This window comes from Fundulus heteroclitus, chromosome 2 (assembly GCF_011125445.2).
Source record: "Fundulus heteroclitus isolate FHET01 chromosome 2, MU-UCD_Fhet_4.1, whole genome shotgun sequence".
Lineage (NCBI taxonomy): Eukaryota > Metazoa > Chordata > Actinopteri > Cyprinodontiformes > Fundulidae > Fundulus > Fundulus heteroclitus.
In genome coordinates this window covers 8541983-8559655 of record NC_046362.1, presented here as the reverse complement: position 1 = coordinate 8559655, position 17673 = coordinate 8541983, and the positions used below count along the sequence as shown (strand labels likewise).

Here is a 17673-nt window from a genome sequence, read left to right as displayed (position 1 = left end):
ATCACAATATTGCGATTGGCTTGTTTACATGACAAATTTTTATTCTGATCAGCCCTTTTATTCCCGATTACTTTTGTCCATGTAAACGTAGTGAATAACATCGTACCTCCCCAAACTGTCAGTAGGCCTGAGACGATAACACGTTCTGCAGGACGATAAATTGTTCCACAAATGATTGCGATAAAGGATAATATTGCTCTTTGGACACCCTTTTCAACTAATATAATGATGATGGCATAATAGCGTCGCCTTTTGTGTCGTTGTACAGCTGTGGAATTGCCGTTTGTGACACGTATGTTTTCCCAGGCAGTTCGTATTGCTGCATTTTTTCAAAATGCCGGCTTTCCAACTAAATTAAAGGGTTGCGCCTCTTTAGAGATGAGGCGAACTACAGCGTCTGTAAGCGCGCACCCATTTGCAATGCCCTTTTGTAGGGTTAGGCCCACTGGTTGGAGTTTTTTTTTTTTTTTTTTCCCCAGCAGGGAAAAGCTGCATTAGGTGACTGTGTTTTAAGTGTCACTGCAACTCTGTTGGATTGGCGTATTTTGTTGCCACTGCTTTGGAACAAACGCAACATACCAACTCGTTCAGGTAAAGTCGTTCACCGCAGTCCTTTGCTTTAAATCCAACGTGCTCCCACACTGCCACTGAAACCAGTTCCGTGTTATTGTTATTATTTTTTTTATCTTGACTTCCGTCATCCAGTGTCTTTGGTAGAAAGACATGGAGACGCAAGGAAAACAACCAAGCATGCAAACAGAAAAGTTTGGTTTAGGTGGCTGTTTTGAATTTGTTTTGGTTGTTAAAAAGAAAAAGAGCCCCCCCATTTAAACAAACTTTTTGGCTAATTTGTTTTCTGAAGCAAATGTTCCTAACAGGCTACAAAGGTTAGCATGTCTGGCGGTAAAATAAACCAGGGAAGCTAACTCTCCTTATTAGTTTATAACACACGGGCTCTCAGATGCATACGTTTTTCACTTAAATCACCAATCTACCTGAGATCGATCGTTACATGTCATTGTCATTCAGTATGAAGCACCTGACACAGATTTTTGGAAAAGTTAGGCAGAAAACACACTCACTACGGGTTTTTCAGTCCCTCTAATTTGTATACGTGCTATAAATTTACACCCAGGCAGTGATGATGGTATTCTAGTATGTGATGTCGTTTCAGCAGCAGATAAATTGCTGTTGCATCTCTGTTTAATGAAAACAGTTCAATTTGTTTGTTTAAAAAAAGGACGACTTTATTTTAATACCACGAAACTCGGATGCTTTTGCGAAACAGAAATCAACCGTCAGATTTTGATGCTGGAGTCAACAATCTGGGTTCTGTGGTGACATCTTCGCACTGGAAGGTCCCAAACTTTGATCTTAAAATGCTTGAGTCGGCATTCATAATGTCTGTGTCTGTCACAGGCTATAACTGACAGTTATCTGGAACTTGGTGTTTTAAAATTAGTTTTTCTTTTTCAGCCATTTCAGAATTTGACCTAATGAGGGAAATATATTTGTGAACCTCCGGTTGTTGAATAAGTGAGTCCTCCACTCAAAGCCGGTGAAAACTACAGTGAAAACAAACTGGTTCATCGTCCGATGCCGCTCCAGCGGATACGGGCCTGTGTTTAAATACCAAACAAAAGCTGCTTGTACAAAAATGGTGGCTCACAGCTCGGAGCTGGCAGGCTGTCCTGTAACAATCCAAAAGGAAAATACCGAGAGATGAACGCTTCAACAACACGCATGCAGCCTGCATTAAACTAACGGACCGCTGATGGAAACCTGTTAAATCAAGTAAGTTACTCTAGTGACAAAGTTCACTTTTAGTTTTCATGTCCAAAATCAGGAATGCCCAGATCACTGTTTTGTATCCAATCTCCATTTTTGTAAAGCTTTGAGCTGCTGACAAAAAGCTAATTCCATTTTCTCTTTAAGAACTGTAACAAAAAGATGAGCCAGGCCTTCCAGCTGTAAATAGCCATGAGTTGTTGACATTAGGAGAGTTGTCATCGTAACACATGTTACTAGCAAGCAGTCGCTGTAAAACATTAATAGTATTTACTACTTACTAACAAGAAGAACGACGATGGTTGTTCGGTTCACATTTTAAACTGGCTTAGCATCTTGTTTTAGTGTCTCTGTGTTTGCTGCAACCTCACTTCCACTAAAAATGGGTAACTTTAAATTTTCTTCCATTAGAAACAGCATTCACACCAAAAAGTAAGATTTTGGGGTTTCCAACTAGCCGGACGGCAGTCAAGGCCCATCCATGCTAAAAAATCAGCCGATCCTCACCAGCAGCTGATCACCTGACGCAGTGCAAACCTAAATGTGTCCCTAAATCTAAAGATTTAGTGAACTGACAGGACTCAATAAACAGTTTTCTTATCTTAAAGAAAAAGGCAAGGTGCAAATTGACGGCAAATTTAGTTTAGACAAATGTACATTTGGAAGATGCTGGTTAATCTAATCTGAAGTTAATTTGCTATGTTGTGGGGATTTTACCTGAACACCACAGTCTTGCTCGGTAGAATTAAATGAGGCGTTACCGATGAACAGATGCCCCGAAGTGTCATTTCCTCTGTGACTGCGGTGCGCAGGCTTTTCCCGTATGTCATTCGCTGATCTGTCCTTTTGCCCTTTTGCCTTAAGTTTCGTATTTCTCCGTAACAAAACAGACATTAATTGTTTTATTATCCCGTCATTGCGCAATTTCCTCCTTCGCTTCAGTCCAAAGTTCAGAGCACATCGCTCTCTTCTATCGCTCCCGTTTTCTCTGGGAGAGTGGGATATTAATGGGACCCCTGCCCTGTCAGGTGCAACCAGCCTTCAGATGCCTTGGCATGCCAAGGGATGAAGAGAGCAGGAAGCCGCCAGCCCCGCCGCCTCTGAAAGCGCCGGCTTTTTTCCGAGGAGAGACACTGGCATCTTGTCTCGCGCCTCAGCTCTCGTCAGTGATCGTTTTGTCTTCCTAAAGAGTCGCCGATTCCCAGAACCTGACTTCCTGTCTTCAGTGCAAGCCCCGCCGCCGCTGCTGCGCGTGAGCGGAGAAGTGAAACCCTGTGTTCAAAGCGCCAGCTTTCAGGGCCTCCTGTTGCAACCTGTTGAGGATTCACTGCATGCTTGGAAGGCTTAGTCTTTGAGCTGCCGGGATGGGGTGTAATGTGGTTAGGGACCTGAATGGGTGTTTAACTGGAAGCCCCTGCATGTCTGCTGTCTGAATACGCAGCTTATATGCAACACGGGTGAAGGAACTTTATGGTTGAGGAACTGGAATTTTAAAAGTAGAAAAATCAGTGCTCATATGGGCAGATAATGAATCTGGTGACATTGCAAAGGAATATCTTGTTTGTGGTCCCTCACACTTCATGGAGCTTCTTGGACTTAATGGTTTACTGCTGTAGCAACCTGTGGCTAAAGAAGGACGCGGTTATTGTGGATCTGAACCATGGCCCACATGAAATCAAACTTTGGTGGGGAACCAAAAAATAAATAGTCCAAAACAGATCATCCTTTTGTTGTGCACCACAGTGAGCAGCACACTGACTCTATATATCCTCCTTTTAATGAAAAATGCTAATCTAAACAGACGTTTATTTTGCTCGTTGGTATCTTTTACTATGCGTTTCCTTGAGGGGGCGCTATACTCTATCTATCCGGAGAGAACCCACGCATGAACAAGCAGAACATGCAAAAGGCCCCAGGTCGGGATTCCAACCCAAAACCTAATCGCTGCAAGGCAACAATGCTAACAACTGCACCACCATGCAGCACCGCAGCAAATTCTTGAGTTCGAGGTTTTTGACACAGTCGCCAAAATTAGCAGTCAGTTGTTCATTTAAAAACCATTCTGGCCGCTGTTTCTGCTGTTTGGTAGCAGAGATGCAGTCAAAAAGACAATGCTGTAGATTAGGGGTGGTCGATACGGACATTCAATTTTATCCGACATATTGTGGCATTATTGTGATAATGATGAAAGTGTTTACGGCGTCTTGCAGTCTTTTTTTAAGTCACTGATGGCTTTGACTGCATGTCACACTAATTATAGGTCCATAAACGAAAATGCTTTGATTAGAAAATATATTCAATGATATATAACATATTGAAACAAAAGGTAGGTTTCATCAGGACACTAGCTACATAAAGTACTGTGATTATTAATCACTAAACCCAACACAGTAACTACAATTAGTTGTTTAGTTAATAAAGTGTAAAAAGAAATGAAAATCAGTGTTTCCCGCAGGAATTTGCTTATGCGAGGCGGACCGACTCGGGGAGCGGGGGTATCCATGTCTTTTTTCCCTGCCATTCACGCACGCGCGAAAGCAACAACAACAAACCGCGTGTCACTTTTTTTTTTTTTTTTTTTTTTTTTTTGGAATGTTGGCGTGGCGGTAGCGTGAGTTTGCCATGGGGTCCGCCACGCCAACATAGCGCTGCGGGAAACCCTGAAAATAACCATACTTTTTGGGGGTTTCAGACTCATCTGCTTAGTAATGGGGATTATGCTGTTACGTTATGATCCAACTGGCTATATATATAGATAGAGATAGATATATAGAGAGATAGATAGAGATAGATAGGTAGATAGAGAGAGAGAGAGATATAGAGAGATATATAGATAGAGAGATAGAGATAGAGAGAGAGAGAGATAGATAGATAGAGAGATATAGATAGATATTAGATAGAGATATATATATATATAGATATATATATAAAAAATATATAAATATATATTAAAAAAAAAAAAAAAAAATAAATAAATAAAATAAAAAAAAAATATATATATATATATATATATATATATATATATATATATATATATATATATATATATATATACTCTAAAGGCCCTGTCACCCTGGTGCTTCTGGACCTTACAGCCTCTGATCCTGTGGCTCCCTCTGCCCTCCTGTCTCGCCTGTATGACGGCGTTGGTATCTGTGACACACAGCTTTGAAGTGGTTCAACTCTTCATATTTATTTATTTATTTTTTTTTAATATATATTTATATATTTTAGAGATAGAGAGAGATAGAGAGAGAGAGATAGAGAGATATAGAGAGAGAGAGATATATAGAGAGATAGATTTTTTTGGATATATATATATATTTTTTTTTTTTATATATATATATATATAGGATAGAGAGATATAGATATATATATATATATTATTTCTATATATATATAATATATATATATATATATATATATATATATATATATATATATATATATATTTTTATATATATATATATATATATATATATATTTATTATTTTAGGGGGAAAAAAGCAGAGGGCCTAAAATGGAACCTTGTGGCACCCCATATGAAAGAGGGGCAGCAGAGGAGCAGAAGCCATTAAGCATGACAGAAAAGGTTCTGTCAGTCAGGTGAGAGTTGAACCACTTCAAAGCTGTGTGTCACAGATACCAACGCCGTCATACAGGCGAGACAGGAGGGCAGAGGGAGCCACAGGATCAAAGGCTGTAAGGTCCAGAAGCACCAGGGTGACAGGGCCTTTAGAGTCACATCATGCTAAGAGTGGTAGTTTGTAGCTTTCATAAAGTGGACTCTTGTCTAGAGGAGACAAAAGTTTAAAGGTTTTCAAATACAGCTGAACCAGCAAAGCTCTAATTTAGCAGCAGCCTGTCTAACAGATGCTACCTTTTTAATGATAAATGAGCGCAATTTCTCACAAATGGTGACCGAGGCATCGAGTCAGACAGAGGTGTGTGGATTTAAAACGGAGTTGATGTATTAAACGCCACTCTGGGGCTGCTGTCACTCATTATATTGGACAAAAAACTGAGACTTGACGTCTTTGCCAGATCTCTGCTACTGAGCTAGACCGTTTCTTAACGCAACCAAAGGACCACGCAGTTTGTCTTTCTTCCTCTGTCGTTCAGGCTTTCTGCACGGCTGCCGCGCCGTGCTGTTTTTCAGCTAAGGCTCGGCTCTGGGTATTGGAGCGGTTTTGAATTTAACAGGAGGCAACAGGACCTCACGGAAAGCGTCGTAAAAGAAGGAGAGAAAGTGACCGGGACACAATGGCGATGATGATGACAGCCCGCTGCCAGCGGTCTCCTGGCCGGACAGGGAACTGCAAATTACACGAGAATGGGGAAATGATCCAACGGGGCAGTCTCAGAAATCACGCTGTATGAAACGGAGAGTCTGTGGGAAATGACGAGGTCCGGAGTATGCCCAAGGCGATGGCTCGCTCCATTTACTGATGGTGTTAGATTAAAAGAAGCTGAAGGCCCTGAAATCTCAGAGGCTACCGCAACGCACACGACGGTACACATCACAACAAATTAGGGTCGTCACAGTAAGGAAAAAAATCAGCAAGAAATCTAAATATTAACAAATAAAATCCTCATATTTAGGCGGGCAATAAAACGGCATTTACAACATGAGCTCAATCATAAACCGTTGTAATGAGTGCAGGAATCTCCATTTAATATTTGTCTTTGGGGCACGGTGGTGGCACAGGTGTAGTTCACGCAACTCACGCGCGTGGCCATCCCGGGTCGACGTGGCCGTCTCTCTCTCTCTCTTTACCCCACTTCCTGTCAGCCTACTGTCAGATGAACGTCTTTGTAGAAAGTAGCAGCCAGCCAGACGTGGAGAGGTGGAAAAAAGAGCAGCCTGGAGGGAGAAGCTCCGAGAACCTGCTGTTGTCACCGGGTCCATCAGCAGCAGACCAATTCAGGAAGCGAGAGCAGGAGTAATCCTGAAGGATAAACGTTTTATTTAGAGAGATCTGCCGTTGAACAGAGACGATATTAGGATGGACCCCCAGTTTCCTGTTTCTTCTCTTTTCTTTTGCTTTAGCACAACGTTTCTATCGCTCTCCTTGAGCTTTAGCCTGTCAGCCGTTCAAATATACATCCAGTGTCCGCATCAGATGCAGATGAAGGTCATACAAACTATGGCTGAACAATTAATCGCATTTTCAATATAATCATGATTTAAAAAAAAAATGCAATTTCCAAATCGCAGAGGTCTGCAATTTTTGGCTATGTAACAATCAGGGAATTAGACACGTCCATTAGGTGTCGGTAAAATGTTTAAAGTGGGTTTGTCTCCACATGGAAGGGAAGACAGTTGCAGCAGTGAGATAATCTAATTTTATTACGTGTTTTAGAGTTTGTATAATCATACAAAGCATTAAGTACAGGTCAATCAGTTTAATACATAGACTTGCTTGTTGGTTGGACTTTATGTTCAACAAGGATTGATGTCCAAATCAACTAAAAGCTGTTCTCTTGAATAATATTCTGATCAATAGAATCGGAATATAATATCAATAAAATAGTCCTTGTTTACAAACGTCTTTATTTAGAGGCCATTTTTGTTGCTTGGGGTTAATGTGGAGAAAAGTCAAAATTGCAATTTTGGTTGAAATATATTGTAGGCAGAACGCAATCATTACTGCTCCGAGTTTAGATGCTGTAGGTCTTTTAGCAACTAATCCACATGGCGAGGAAACAAATTGATTTGTTGTTTGTATATATTTTAAAACACATTAAATTAAACTGGGGGGGAAAAAATCGCATTAAATCGCAATATTAAGAAAAAAAATCGCAATTAGATTATTTTCCAAAATCGTTCAGCCCTAATACAAACACAGGTTGCTATTTTGTTTACGCAACATGTCTGCTCTGGCGATAGACGCAACCCTAATGTAATAAAGTCAGTCCCACAGTCAGGATATCATTCTAGAGATATCCTTTTTTATAGGGGCAGAGCTGCATTCTTCTAATGGTACAATGACACGGTTTGGAGGTTAGTTACTGATCTTGTTTGGGGAGGAAAAACTGAACGCCTGTGCTTTTCTTGTTTGTTCGCCTTATTTTTCTTTCTTTTTAGCGTGTTTGCTCTGCCGCAGCAGAACTGAGCCGCCCCTGGTTTGTATTAGCCGTTAAAGCCGTGCTGAGTCTGTGACCCATTTAAGTCGCAAACTTAAGGCAGTCCATCCGTTCCATCTTTTTTCCTCACACACAGTTCTGTGTGTGTGTGTGTGTGTGTGTGTGTGTGTGTGTACAGTTTCACTTCCTGCCCCGTTTGACCCTCCGCTCGAGGGAGCACAAAGTCACTGACGTCCCCCTCCTGTCTGTTCCAGGCCACCAGGCAGTTTCTAGAGGAAATCAACAAGTGGACCAGTCAGCATGGAGTGTCTCCGTTGTCCAGGGAACTGGCCGTCAAGTTCCTCATGGCCCGCAAGTTTGACGTCCTCCGCGCCATCGAGCTCTTCCACAATTACAGGGTAAGGAGAGAGGGACGTGGAGGTCGCTATTGTCTGAGGTAGCCCGTGTCGCTGCGGCTGAACTTGCCGGCACTGGATCTACGTCGACGACGAGCACCGATTAGTTGGCCCTGTTTCAAAAATCCTCTCTGATGATTTAGTGTTTACTTTGATTCAGCTTCCTTCTTGTAGTTCACCACAGACAGAGATCTCCAGAGCCGAAGCAAGTTTGCTGCTAGTTTGACCGCCAAAAGGTTAATGCGCATCAAAAATGTAGACGGTCATTGTGCCCTAACCCTAAAAACACAAACGGCTGGTAGGTTCGGCCTTGACTGTTGGAAGACCAGAATTTGGTCTTAAATATTTTCAACCTGTTGTGCTTTTTTAAAATGAAAAATTCTTAAGCTTTTCTGATACACAAAAAAAGAGAAATTCATGAAATTTTTTCCTATAGCTCAATGGTGTTTAAATCCTCTGGCATGAAGACCAGAAAAATATAATTTTTAAAAATACAACCTGAAAAATGTATTTCTTTTTGTTGTTAGCTTTTAATAAAACGTAGTATTCTAGTTTTTGTAGAATAATAATCTGTAAACAATTGTTGATCTAAAACATAAAAAAAAAACAGCGAGTCTTCAGCATCGATTAGGAATTAGATTAGCGCTGGAATAAAACTATGCTGTTCAGTGCGCTGCTGCTGCTTTCACGTTGCCGTTTTTAACGCTGGTTTATAAACGCTGTTTAGAAAAGCTTGCACTGTCTCGTTTTAACGACTGTTGGCGGCTACATTTATAAACATCTTATCTGAGGCTGGAAATGCCGGCTGGCATCGTAAAAAGAGGGTCCGCAAACACAGGCTGACGTAGATGCGTCATCTCCGTGGCTGCAGTCAGACGGCAGAATCGAACATTCACTGAAAGTCCTAATAATAAAAAAGGTTTTTTACTGACTTGACGTCTCTGTAGCACGTCGATCTGAGGTTTACTTCCAGTAATAACGGCCATGGATGCTGTGGTCGTTTGGAGCTCCTAGGGATTTGTTCAATGTGTCCTTTTTTTTCAGAGCGGAGTGATGATGCTGCTTTTTTATTTATTTTTTCCAACATTGTGAAAACTCAAATATATACGTAAATGCATCCACACTAATAAGTGCTTGAACGCCACTTAGCGAGTTGCACTTTGACCACACGCTTTGTTCAGCTGTCAGCAGGCTTCTGGAGTAACTTTCCATGGGATTTTTTTATCACTATTACAGTAAAGTTGGCCAAGTTCATATTTCGTTTTCTGCCATGAATCATTTTAGACACATATTTGAGAAATTCTCAGTATATTTGAGCTTGAGGCTGTCCAAATGTTAGAACTGCTTCCTTATTAAGCCATCAAATTCACGCCACTAGCGGCAAAGCAGCCCCACAGTATGATGCTGCCACCACCATGTATTACTTTGGCTACGTTCACACTGCAGCCTGAAGAGACCCAATTCCCTTTTTTTTTTTTTTTTTTTTGCCCATATGCGACCTGTATCTGATCTTTTTATGACAATCTGAACAACACAGATTGGATTTTTTCAAATGCGACCCAGACCACTTGGATATGTGGTCCTGAATCCGATACGTATCTGATCTTTTCAAATGCGACCTGTGTCTGTACGTCACCGATACTCGACAAACGTCACCGATACTCGACAAACGTCACTATTCTGCGTCCTGCTATGCAGAAGCGGGAAGAAAGACGACACCCATAGCGGACAACAATGAGAAGAGCAGTCAATGGAGGGAAAGCTCTGGTTAGAAAATAAATTAATGACCGCAAAATGCGCGCCAGCATTATAATCCATGTTTACTTCTGCAAACACTGAGGACGCTTGCTACGTGTGACGCCACCGCGTCCTCGAGTGCGCATGCGGGACACTTAGGTTGAACGCATTCAGTTCACACAGGAGATCACATACAAGTCGCATATATTTAGAAATGTGAACGACCATGCAAAAAAATCCGATTTCACAAAAAAATCGGAATTGAACATCAAGACCTGCAGTGTGAACGTAGCCTTAGTTCACTCAGCTTTAAAGACTGATCTTGGCTCCTAAAACGTTTTTTGTGTGTGCTTATGCCTAAACAGCACAATCTGTATCATGTCTGGTCATAAAACATTTCTTCAGAAAACATTTACCTTCTCCCTGTGGTTGCCTGCAGGTTTCTATCAAATTTCAAGGCGTCTGCTTTGGAGTAGTCTTCTTTCTTTACCTGCAGCCTCTCGGTCCGTGCTGAGCTCAAACCGTGAACAATAATTCTGCCGTTCTCTCTCCTAACTATTATTTCTTAACTCCTCTTTGCTCAGAGGGTGGCCACTTAGGCCAGATGGTTAAAACTTGGTGGCGACTTAGTCAAAGACGTTTGAAGCTGTTGACAGATTGGAAGAACTCAAACCTAAGGAACGGTGGCGAATGATTTCAACATGAAAATAATGGGTTCACCCTAAGGTGGAAAGTTCATGTGTAATACCCTCACCATCCCCGGCAAACGGCCACACAGGACTAAAGACTAACGCAACATTCCCAGGAACAGACGCTCATTCTGATTCATCCACTGAGGGATATTTCAAGAGGCGCCGTGTAGGCGTTTCTTTAGCTTTTCAGAGAAGCGAAGCGCATAAACAAATAGTTCTTGTGTTATCAAAAGAAATGTGAGATGGCACGCAGGAGATTGCGAGCCCTGCAGCTTTGCATGTAGTCAAACAATATTAACATAAAGGAACCGTGTCCTACAAGTCAGATTAAAGAAACGGATGGAAACGGAGCGTGGTTTTTGTTTTTTCTGTTTACTTTTTCTGGATTTATTTTTCTTATTTGGAGGCGCAACACATGAACAGCAGCTGTGCGTCTAAAACGGCCGTTTTCTCCCCCCCTCTTCCTGTTTGTTTGCCGCGTTCTCCACCACCTCCCTGGGAGAGGAGCACCGAGTTTAGAACGTACAAGTGGCTGTGGGCGGATGAGAGTTTGTGGACGACGTGAATGAGGACAGCTTCAGGTGTCCGGGGATCAGGCTGATCAAACTCTAGCCCCTATTTACTGAATGATTTTCAAAGCACTGACTGAGTCAAGATCTTTTTTTTTTCAGTCGGCTTTAACTGTTCGCAGGCGAACCATAAAGGTCTCATTTGGGTCATAAATGTTTAATACTGTAGGAACGTAAATTGGGTCCAAATGTAAGCGTGGGAAAACATAAATCTGATCTGAGGAGCTAAAGGGAACTAACAGACATTCACAGGGTGTATGCTTTTCACGTGTTTCTCAAAATGAACACACCGAACGTGTGGCTGTCGCATTCAGCCCACTCTTACTCGGATACCCCAAAATAAATCGTGTGCTTTATCTGGGCTTGAATCCGGCTGTTCTGTGAAAGCCTCGAACAAAGAGCATCACTAAGACCTAGGAACACAGCAGACGGGTCAGGGAGACGGTTGCGGAGAAGTGGTGAACATCCAGCACAGCGCCGTCTGATCCGTCTTCTGAAGAAGGAAAGAGTGGCACAGCTGCAGACTTCCACCTAAACTGGCAGGCGCTTCAACCGGAAAGAGCCGTGGTAACTCTGGAGGAGCTCCAGGCACACTGCAAAAACGGAACTAAAAATAAGTAAACTTTTCTTAAAATGAGTGTACCTGTCCTTGATTTTAGCAGGTAAATAAGATGATCTGCCAATGGAATAAGATTTTTGCACTTAAAACAGGAACAATTCATCTCCATCGTCTCATTTCAAGTGCAGGATGTCTAGTTATCTTATTTTAGGGTACAAAATACTCATTCCATTGGCAGATATATAATCTACCTGCTCAAATCAAGGACAAAAAAATAGAATTTTAAGAACATTTTACGTCCGTTTTTGCAGTGCATCTAGAGCAGGTGTCATCTATTAGCTGTGTGCTCCACAAATCTGGCCTTTATAGAAGACAGGCAAGAAGAAAGCCAAGCAGTTCAGTACCAAGCAATCAGGTGACACCCAAATTAAATAAACAGTATATGTGGACGAAAGGAAACCTCCACATCAGCATGGGTACGGCATCACTAGGGTGAAACATGGTGATGACAGCATCGTGCTGTGGGCATACGTTTCTTCAGCAGGCACAGTGAAGCAGGGTTGAAGATGGATGGAGAGAAATACGGGGCGATCCTGGAAGAAAACCTCTCAGAGGCTCCAAACAGCTGGAGCCTGGTGCCTCTGCAACGGGACAATGTTCCTAACCAGAAACGCTTCAGATCAAAGCTCGTTTACGTGTTAAAACGGCCCAGTCAAAGTAAGCAGATACTCTGCTTTGATCTTTTAGGAAGGACCAATCGCTCACCTCTACGCCCCAGCTCATTTAAAGCTTAATGTCCGGCGTCAGCACTAGTGGCGAGTCAGGGACCGGCCAGTCGGTGCAAATCTACTCCCTCCTCAGATAACGAGTAGTTACATCTGAGCAACAAGGTCTGATTAAAGAAGTCTGATTATTGTGGCCATGAAGCAACTTGGCTGTGGCTTCTTAGTGACTTTACCGCCTCCTTGTCTTCTAAAGTTGCAGTTCTTGGCGAGGCTGCGGTAACGGTGCATATGCAGTTTATTGTGCAGCTCTAATGCAAACGCCTCTTTTAAATTCTAGGCTTTTAGGCGTCTTATAAAATATAAAAGTGGTGCATCTTTACTTTTTGTCTTTCTCTTTCTCCAATAAAGTCTTACGTTCAATCTGCGGTGTGTGTGTGTGATCTCTGTGCATGTTAGGATAGATTTAAATCACGTAAGAAGCAGGTAAAGACCAGTGGCTGTATTCACAAAGATTGTCAGAGAGTTTCTGTCTTAGCCAAAAAATTCCTACCCAGGAGTTTTAGCTTAAGAGAGACTCAGATCGCTGCTGAGAGCCACTCTGTGTGAGGAAATTACAGACATTTTTATCTTAGTGAGGAGGCGTGGTTGACCCTGTTGCTAGGTGTGACGCTGTCTTTTAAGAGCTGTGATTGGTTGATAGTACAAGGGGAACAAACACAAATGGGCTCCTGTCAAAGGAGAGAAATCAATAGATTACACTGAATTAAGATGAAACTCAGAAAAAATTAATCGATTGTCACACAGCATTAAAATGCTTGAACACACCCTGTTTTCATCCTTGTCATTATTTTGATTTGCTTATTGTTTTGTTTACTCGCCGGTCATTTTACTACTTTATCTATTTGATATTAACGCGCACTCACCTGTCAGCATTTTACTGGGAGCGCCTGCTTGTATAAAGCGGTTATATATATATATATATATATATATATATATATATATATATATATATATATATATATATATATATATATATATATATATATATATATATATATATATATATATATATATGATATATAGATTTCATGATTATCCAACATTTTACCCATTATTTATTTATCCTCAATAAAACGTTAGTTAGAGCTGCCTTCAACCCGTCCACTCGCGTCGGCCCTCTAGAAGTTGAAACTTAAGTAATTTGATAAAGTTCATCTTACCTACATATTAATAATTGATTTATGAAATAGGTTTATGTGCTCATTTCCTCCACTGTTTAGGCGGCAGATCAGCCAATCAGCTCTCTCTGCTTCAACACCATCTTTCCTGCTTCAGACACTCTTAGGCTCACTGAAAGTCCTTCTTCCTACTCCTAACATTTTGTCACTTTAGGAGCTCCATTAAGTTACTGAGAGACTTTGTGAATAACCTTTATCTTACCGAGGTAAAATTCTAAGGAAATCTTAGAAGTCAGGATGTTTTCCCCCTAAATTTGCGTCACTGAGAGCTCCATTTGGTCTCAGGAATGTTGGTGAATACAAGCACAGATCATCTGCATTTTGCTGGGTGAAATTAGTTCTTCTCCTTCAACGGAAGAAATTAATGAAATCAAACTTTCTGCAATGCCAGGATCTCTTTTAAGTCATGATAAATCGTGCTTTCTTTCTATCTTAAGTTCATTTCCAATAGTTCTAATTTTCCAGATGGCAGAACCTCCAGGGTTTTATAAAAGCACTCCAGGAATATTCACTTTTTTTCTATCCATGGTTAGATAATCTTTGTTTTTTATCTTTTTATAGGCATGAAAGCTAAAATAGCCCCTAAAAGATGAAGTTGGGGGAACCTCCACACGAACGCGACGGGGTTTCTAAGAGCTAGCTAGAAATAACATCAGTCTTCCCGGAACGTCAGACGAGCGACTCCATTGTTCCCACTGAGGAATTCACCTGCTGTTTGATCTGTTTGTCTGCAGGAAACGCGTCTTAAAGAAGGAATTGTCCGACTCCAGCCTCAGGAGGAGCCCCTGCGCTCGGAGCTGCTCAGTGGAAAATTTACAGTGTTGGTAAGAACGTTGCTTTCTGTTCCTTCTTTCTTTGGCATCTCCTTTACATTCACTGTCTCTTTAAATCAAACGCTTCTGCCATGGATTATTCACAAAGGGTAAGAGCTACGTTTTTTGTCCTGTCCTCGAGCTCAGTCCGATTAGGTGGAGATGTTCTGTGATCATTCATTGTCAGATCCTCAACTGGATGTGGGTCTGGATGCTGGTGGGGGCCAAATGAAAATGCTTTGATCTAAACTATCCCGTTGTCACTCTGGCTGTAGGTTTAGGGTTATTGTGCCGAAGGTCAAGTGCCAGGATCGGGGAGTGTTCAGGTTTAAGTTTCCATGACCAGAACAGAGTCTTCCACCTCCTTGCCACTCTCCCATAAAGGCCGGGTCCTTTAGGCGGGTTCTCCCAGCTGAGCCGTGCCTCTCTGCAGCTCCTCCAGAGTTACTGTGAGCTGCTGAATGCTCTCCTCGTCCCGCCTGGCAGTTTAGGGGAAAGTCTAAACTGAATCATCTGAAACTGATTTCAGATAATTGAACACTGATCTGTGAGATGGTTTAAAGTATTGGATCGTTTTTTTATATATATATATATATATATATATATATATATATATATATATATATATATATATATATATATATATATATATATATATATATATATATGTAACCTAATGCCTGAAGAAGCTCACCCTGCCTTAAGTTCCCCCACACCTTTTCTCCTCTGTTTGCAGAGCTGCTCTTTGTTCTTCATGACCACTGCTGTTCTCTAACAAACCTCTGAGGCCTTCACAGAACACCGTGGAACTATCGAGGTGCCATTTGAAATGCTGTTAGGGGGATCAAAACAATTCATTTTTTCCTCCCTTCTCTTCGTAATTACGCACTGCCTCGTGTTCATCCTCGACATAAAATCCCAATAAAATGCTGTAGAATTGCAGCTGGTCCATCAAATTGCAGGGGTGGGAATATTTTTGCGTGCACTTTACATCGTAGAGCACTCTCATATGGTACACTCTAAGACTTGTTTAACACTTAGGCTCCATCCGAACACCCTTATTGACTAAGGACTCTTTAGCCAAAGTGGAAGTGCATCAGCGCCATTATAAGTGCTGTAAGGAGGTAAGGGGGTAGGAAAGGAAGCCTGTATGCTTCTCCTGAGGCTAGGTTAGCCCAGGTACCCCACAACGACCCTTGATGGCGCTAAGAAGCCTTAAGGTATCCCATAATCCTTCGCGTGACACGACGTATCAGCACAGCCCACCTCACGGAAATAAACGAACGAGAAGAGACTGCGCGCTTTGTAGTTCATTTTCGGAAGGCTGCCGGATTTGACTCTCATCATCCATGTGTGTTTCCGTCACGTAATGACGTCAGAGTTAAAAGTTGTCAGAAGTCGGCACCGCAGGCTGAAGCTCCTGTCCTCCCCACGACAGAGTTAGTAGTAGAGCTAGGAGCTACCGTTAAGGACATTGGGATGGAGCCTGCCAGTGCAGGGGAAGAGAGATCGTCTCTACAGCAGCATGGTGAGGGTATTCGGATGCAGCTCTTAACAGCAATCTGTTTCCAAAAAAAAAATAAAAAAATGTGTCGACTTTCTGAACTTTACTGTTCCCGGAAGCCAAATAATAAAAAAAATAAATTTCAGTTTCTACATGATGAACAGCAGGCGGGTCACACCCAGCGACCTGCAGCTGGGTTTGTGAATGCAGCGCCGTCTCCCCGTGCAATAAGCAATCCGTTAGCTGGCCAACCTGTCCCTCCAGTGGGAGCCTCAGCACACAACGCCGTGCAGGTTTACCTCCGTCTGCCTTTATGAGGAGGGTGTAGCCGCTGCCACTCCACTGCCACTCTGATCCTGCATGATTTTAAGATCCACGTAATGCTCCCACTAGTTTTAAGTCGTCGGCTGATCTCAGCTGTGAACTATGATTCTGTCAAACTCCCCATCATCACGCACACGCAGACACAAAGCTAACGAAAGCAGACATAATTCAAGCCTTCACTCCCACTTTTCCTGACCCCCCCCCCCCCTCCAAACCGACGTGCCAGAGCGGCATTGATGCTACACATCCTCTGGTCTGACGTGGGAGTCCTCCAGCCTCAGCAGCAGGATTCATATCCTGTCTGATGTATTTTTAGCCCTCGTGCCGGAGAACATGGACAGGCCTATTTGCGTACAAAGGACAGTTCCGGTGCGTCTCTGGTCGGCAGGGCCTGCAGGTCCACCTCCCACCGGCAGGTTTAGGCTGTGAAGTGACGGGAAGAAAGAGAAGCCTGGCGTCTGGAAAAGAGAATAAAAGGGAGCCGTGCCACCAGCAGGATCTTTATTGATGGTGAGCGTTGGGCCTGCTGAGCTGTTGACCGACCTCTCCCCGCTCTGCGAACCCTGGCGCCCCCCTGTGGTCGCTCTCCCACACTTCAGCTCTGCGAGGCTTTCACTCAGGTTGTGGATAAACGTCAAACAGAACGCCGCTGGTGGCCATATTTCATGTACGCTGTCATTGACCGCGGAGCAAATGCAAAACGTAGCTCTGCTGTTACTGCTGTACCAAGAGTGTCGGGCAAAAAAAGTATTCACTCCCCCTGAACTTCCCCACCGTTTCTCTGACAGCCACACACCCCTGCATGTTACACCTCCGTTCAGTCCGTCACGCAGAGAGTCTACCAGACGTGGCCGTCTGCACAAGCTGACAGGGAGAGGAATGGATGAGAGAGGCAGCCATGGTGGCCCACGGTAACTCTGGAGGAGCTGTGGAGATCCACAGCTCAGGTGGGGAGGATCGTTAGTCGTGCACTTCACAGATCTGGCGTCTACAGAACAGTCGCCGTTGATAGAAAGCTAGAAGCCAACAGGAAGTGATGTTTGCCACCTGCCATGTAGGAAACACAACAAACATCTGGAACGCGCTCTGGTCAGATGAGATGAAAACGAAACATTTTGGTCTGTCTGCATCAGACTGAACACTTCAACCCTGCGTTACACGAGTTGGTGGCAGCATCGTGCTTTTCTTCAGCTGGGACTGGGAGGACGGGTGGGGCTAAATACGGGAAAGTGTTGAAGGGAAA

The 17673-nt window shown here is 42.7% G+C and overlaps 1 protein-coding gene across 2 annotated transcripts in view; it reads left to right on the top strand.

Annotated features, from left to right (window-relative positions):
• ptpn9a (protein tyrosine phosphatase non-receptor type 9a) overlaps positions 1–17673 on the top strand; it is a 40041-nt gene that overhangs the window by 9801 nt on the left and 12567 nt on the right. For both annotated transcript variants that reach the window (XM_036147164.1, XM_036147162.1), the window contains exons 3-4: positions 8130–8273; positions 14525–14614. In XM_036147164.1, coding sequence (XP_036003057.1) covers positions 8130–8273; positions 14525–14614 — 234 coding nt within the window. The remainder of the gene's footprint in view (positions 1–8129; positions 8274–14524; positions 14615–17673) is intronic.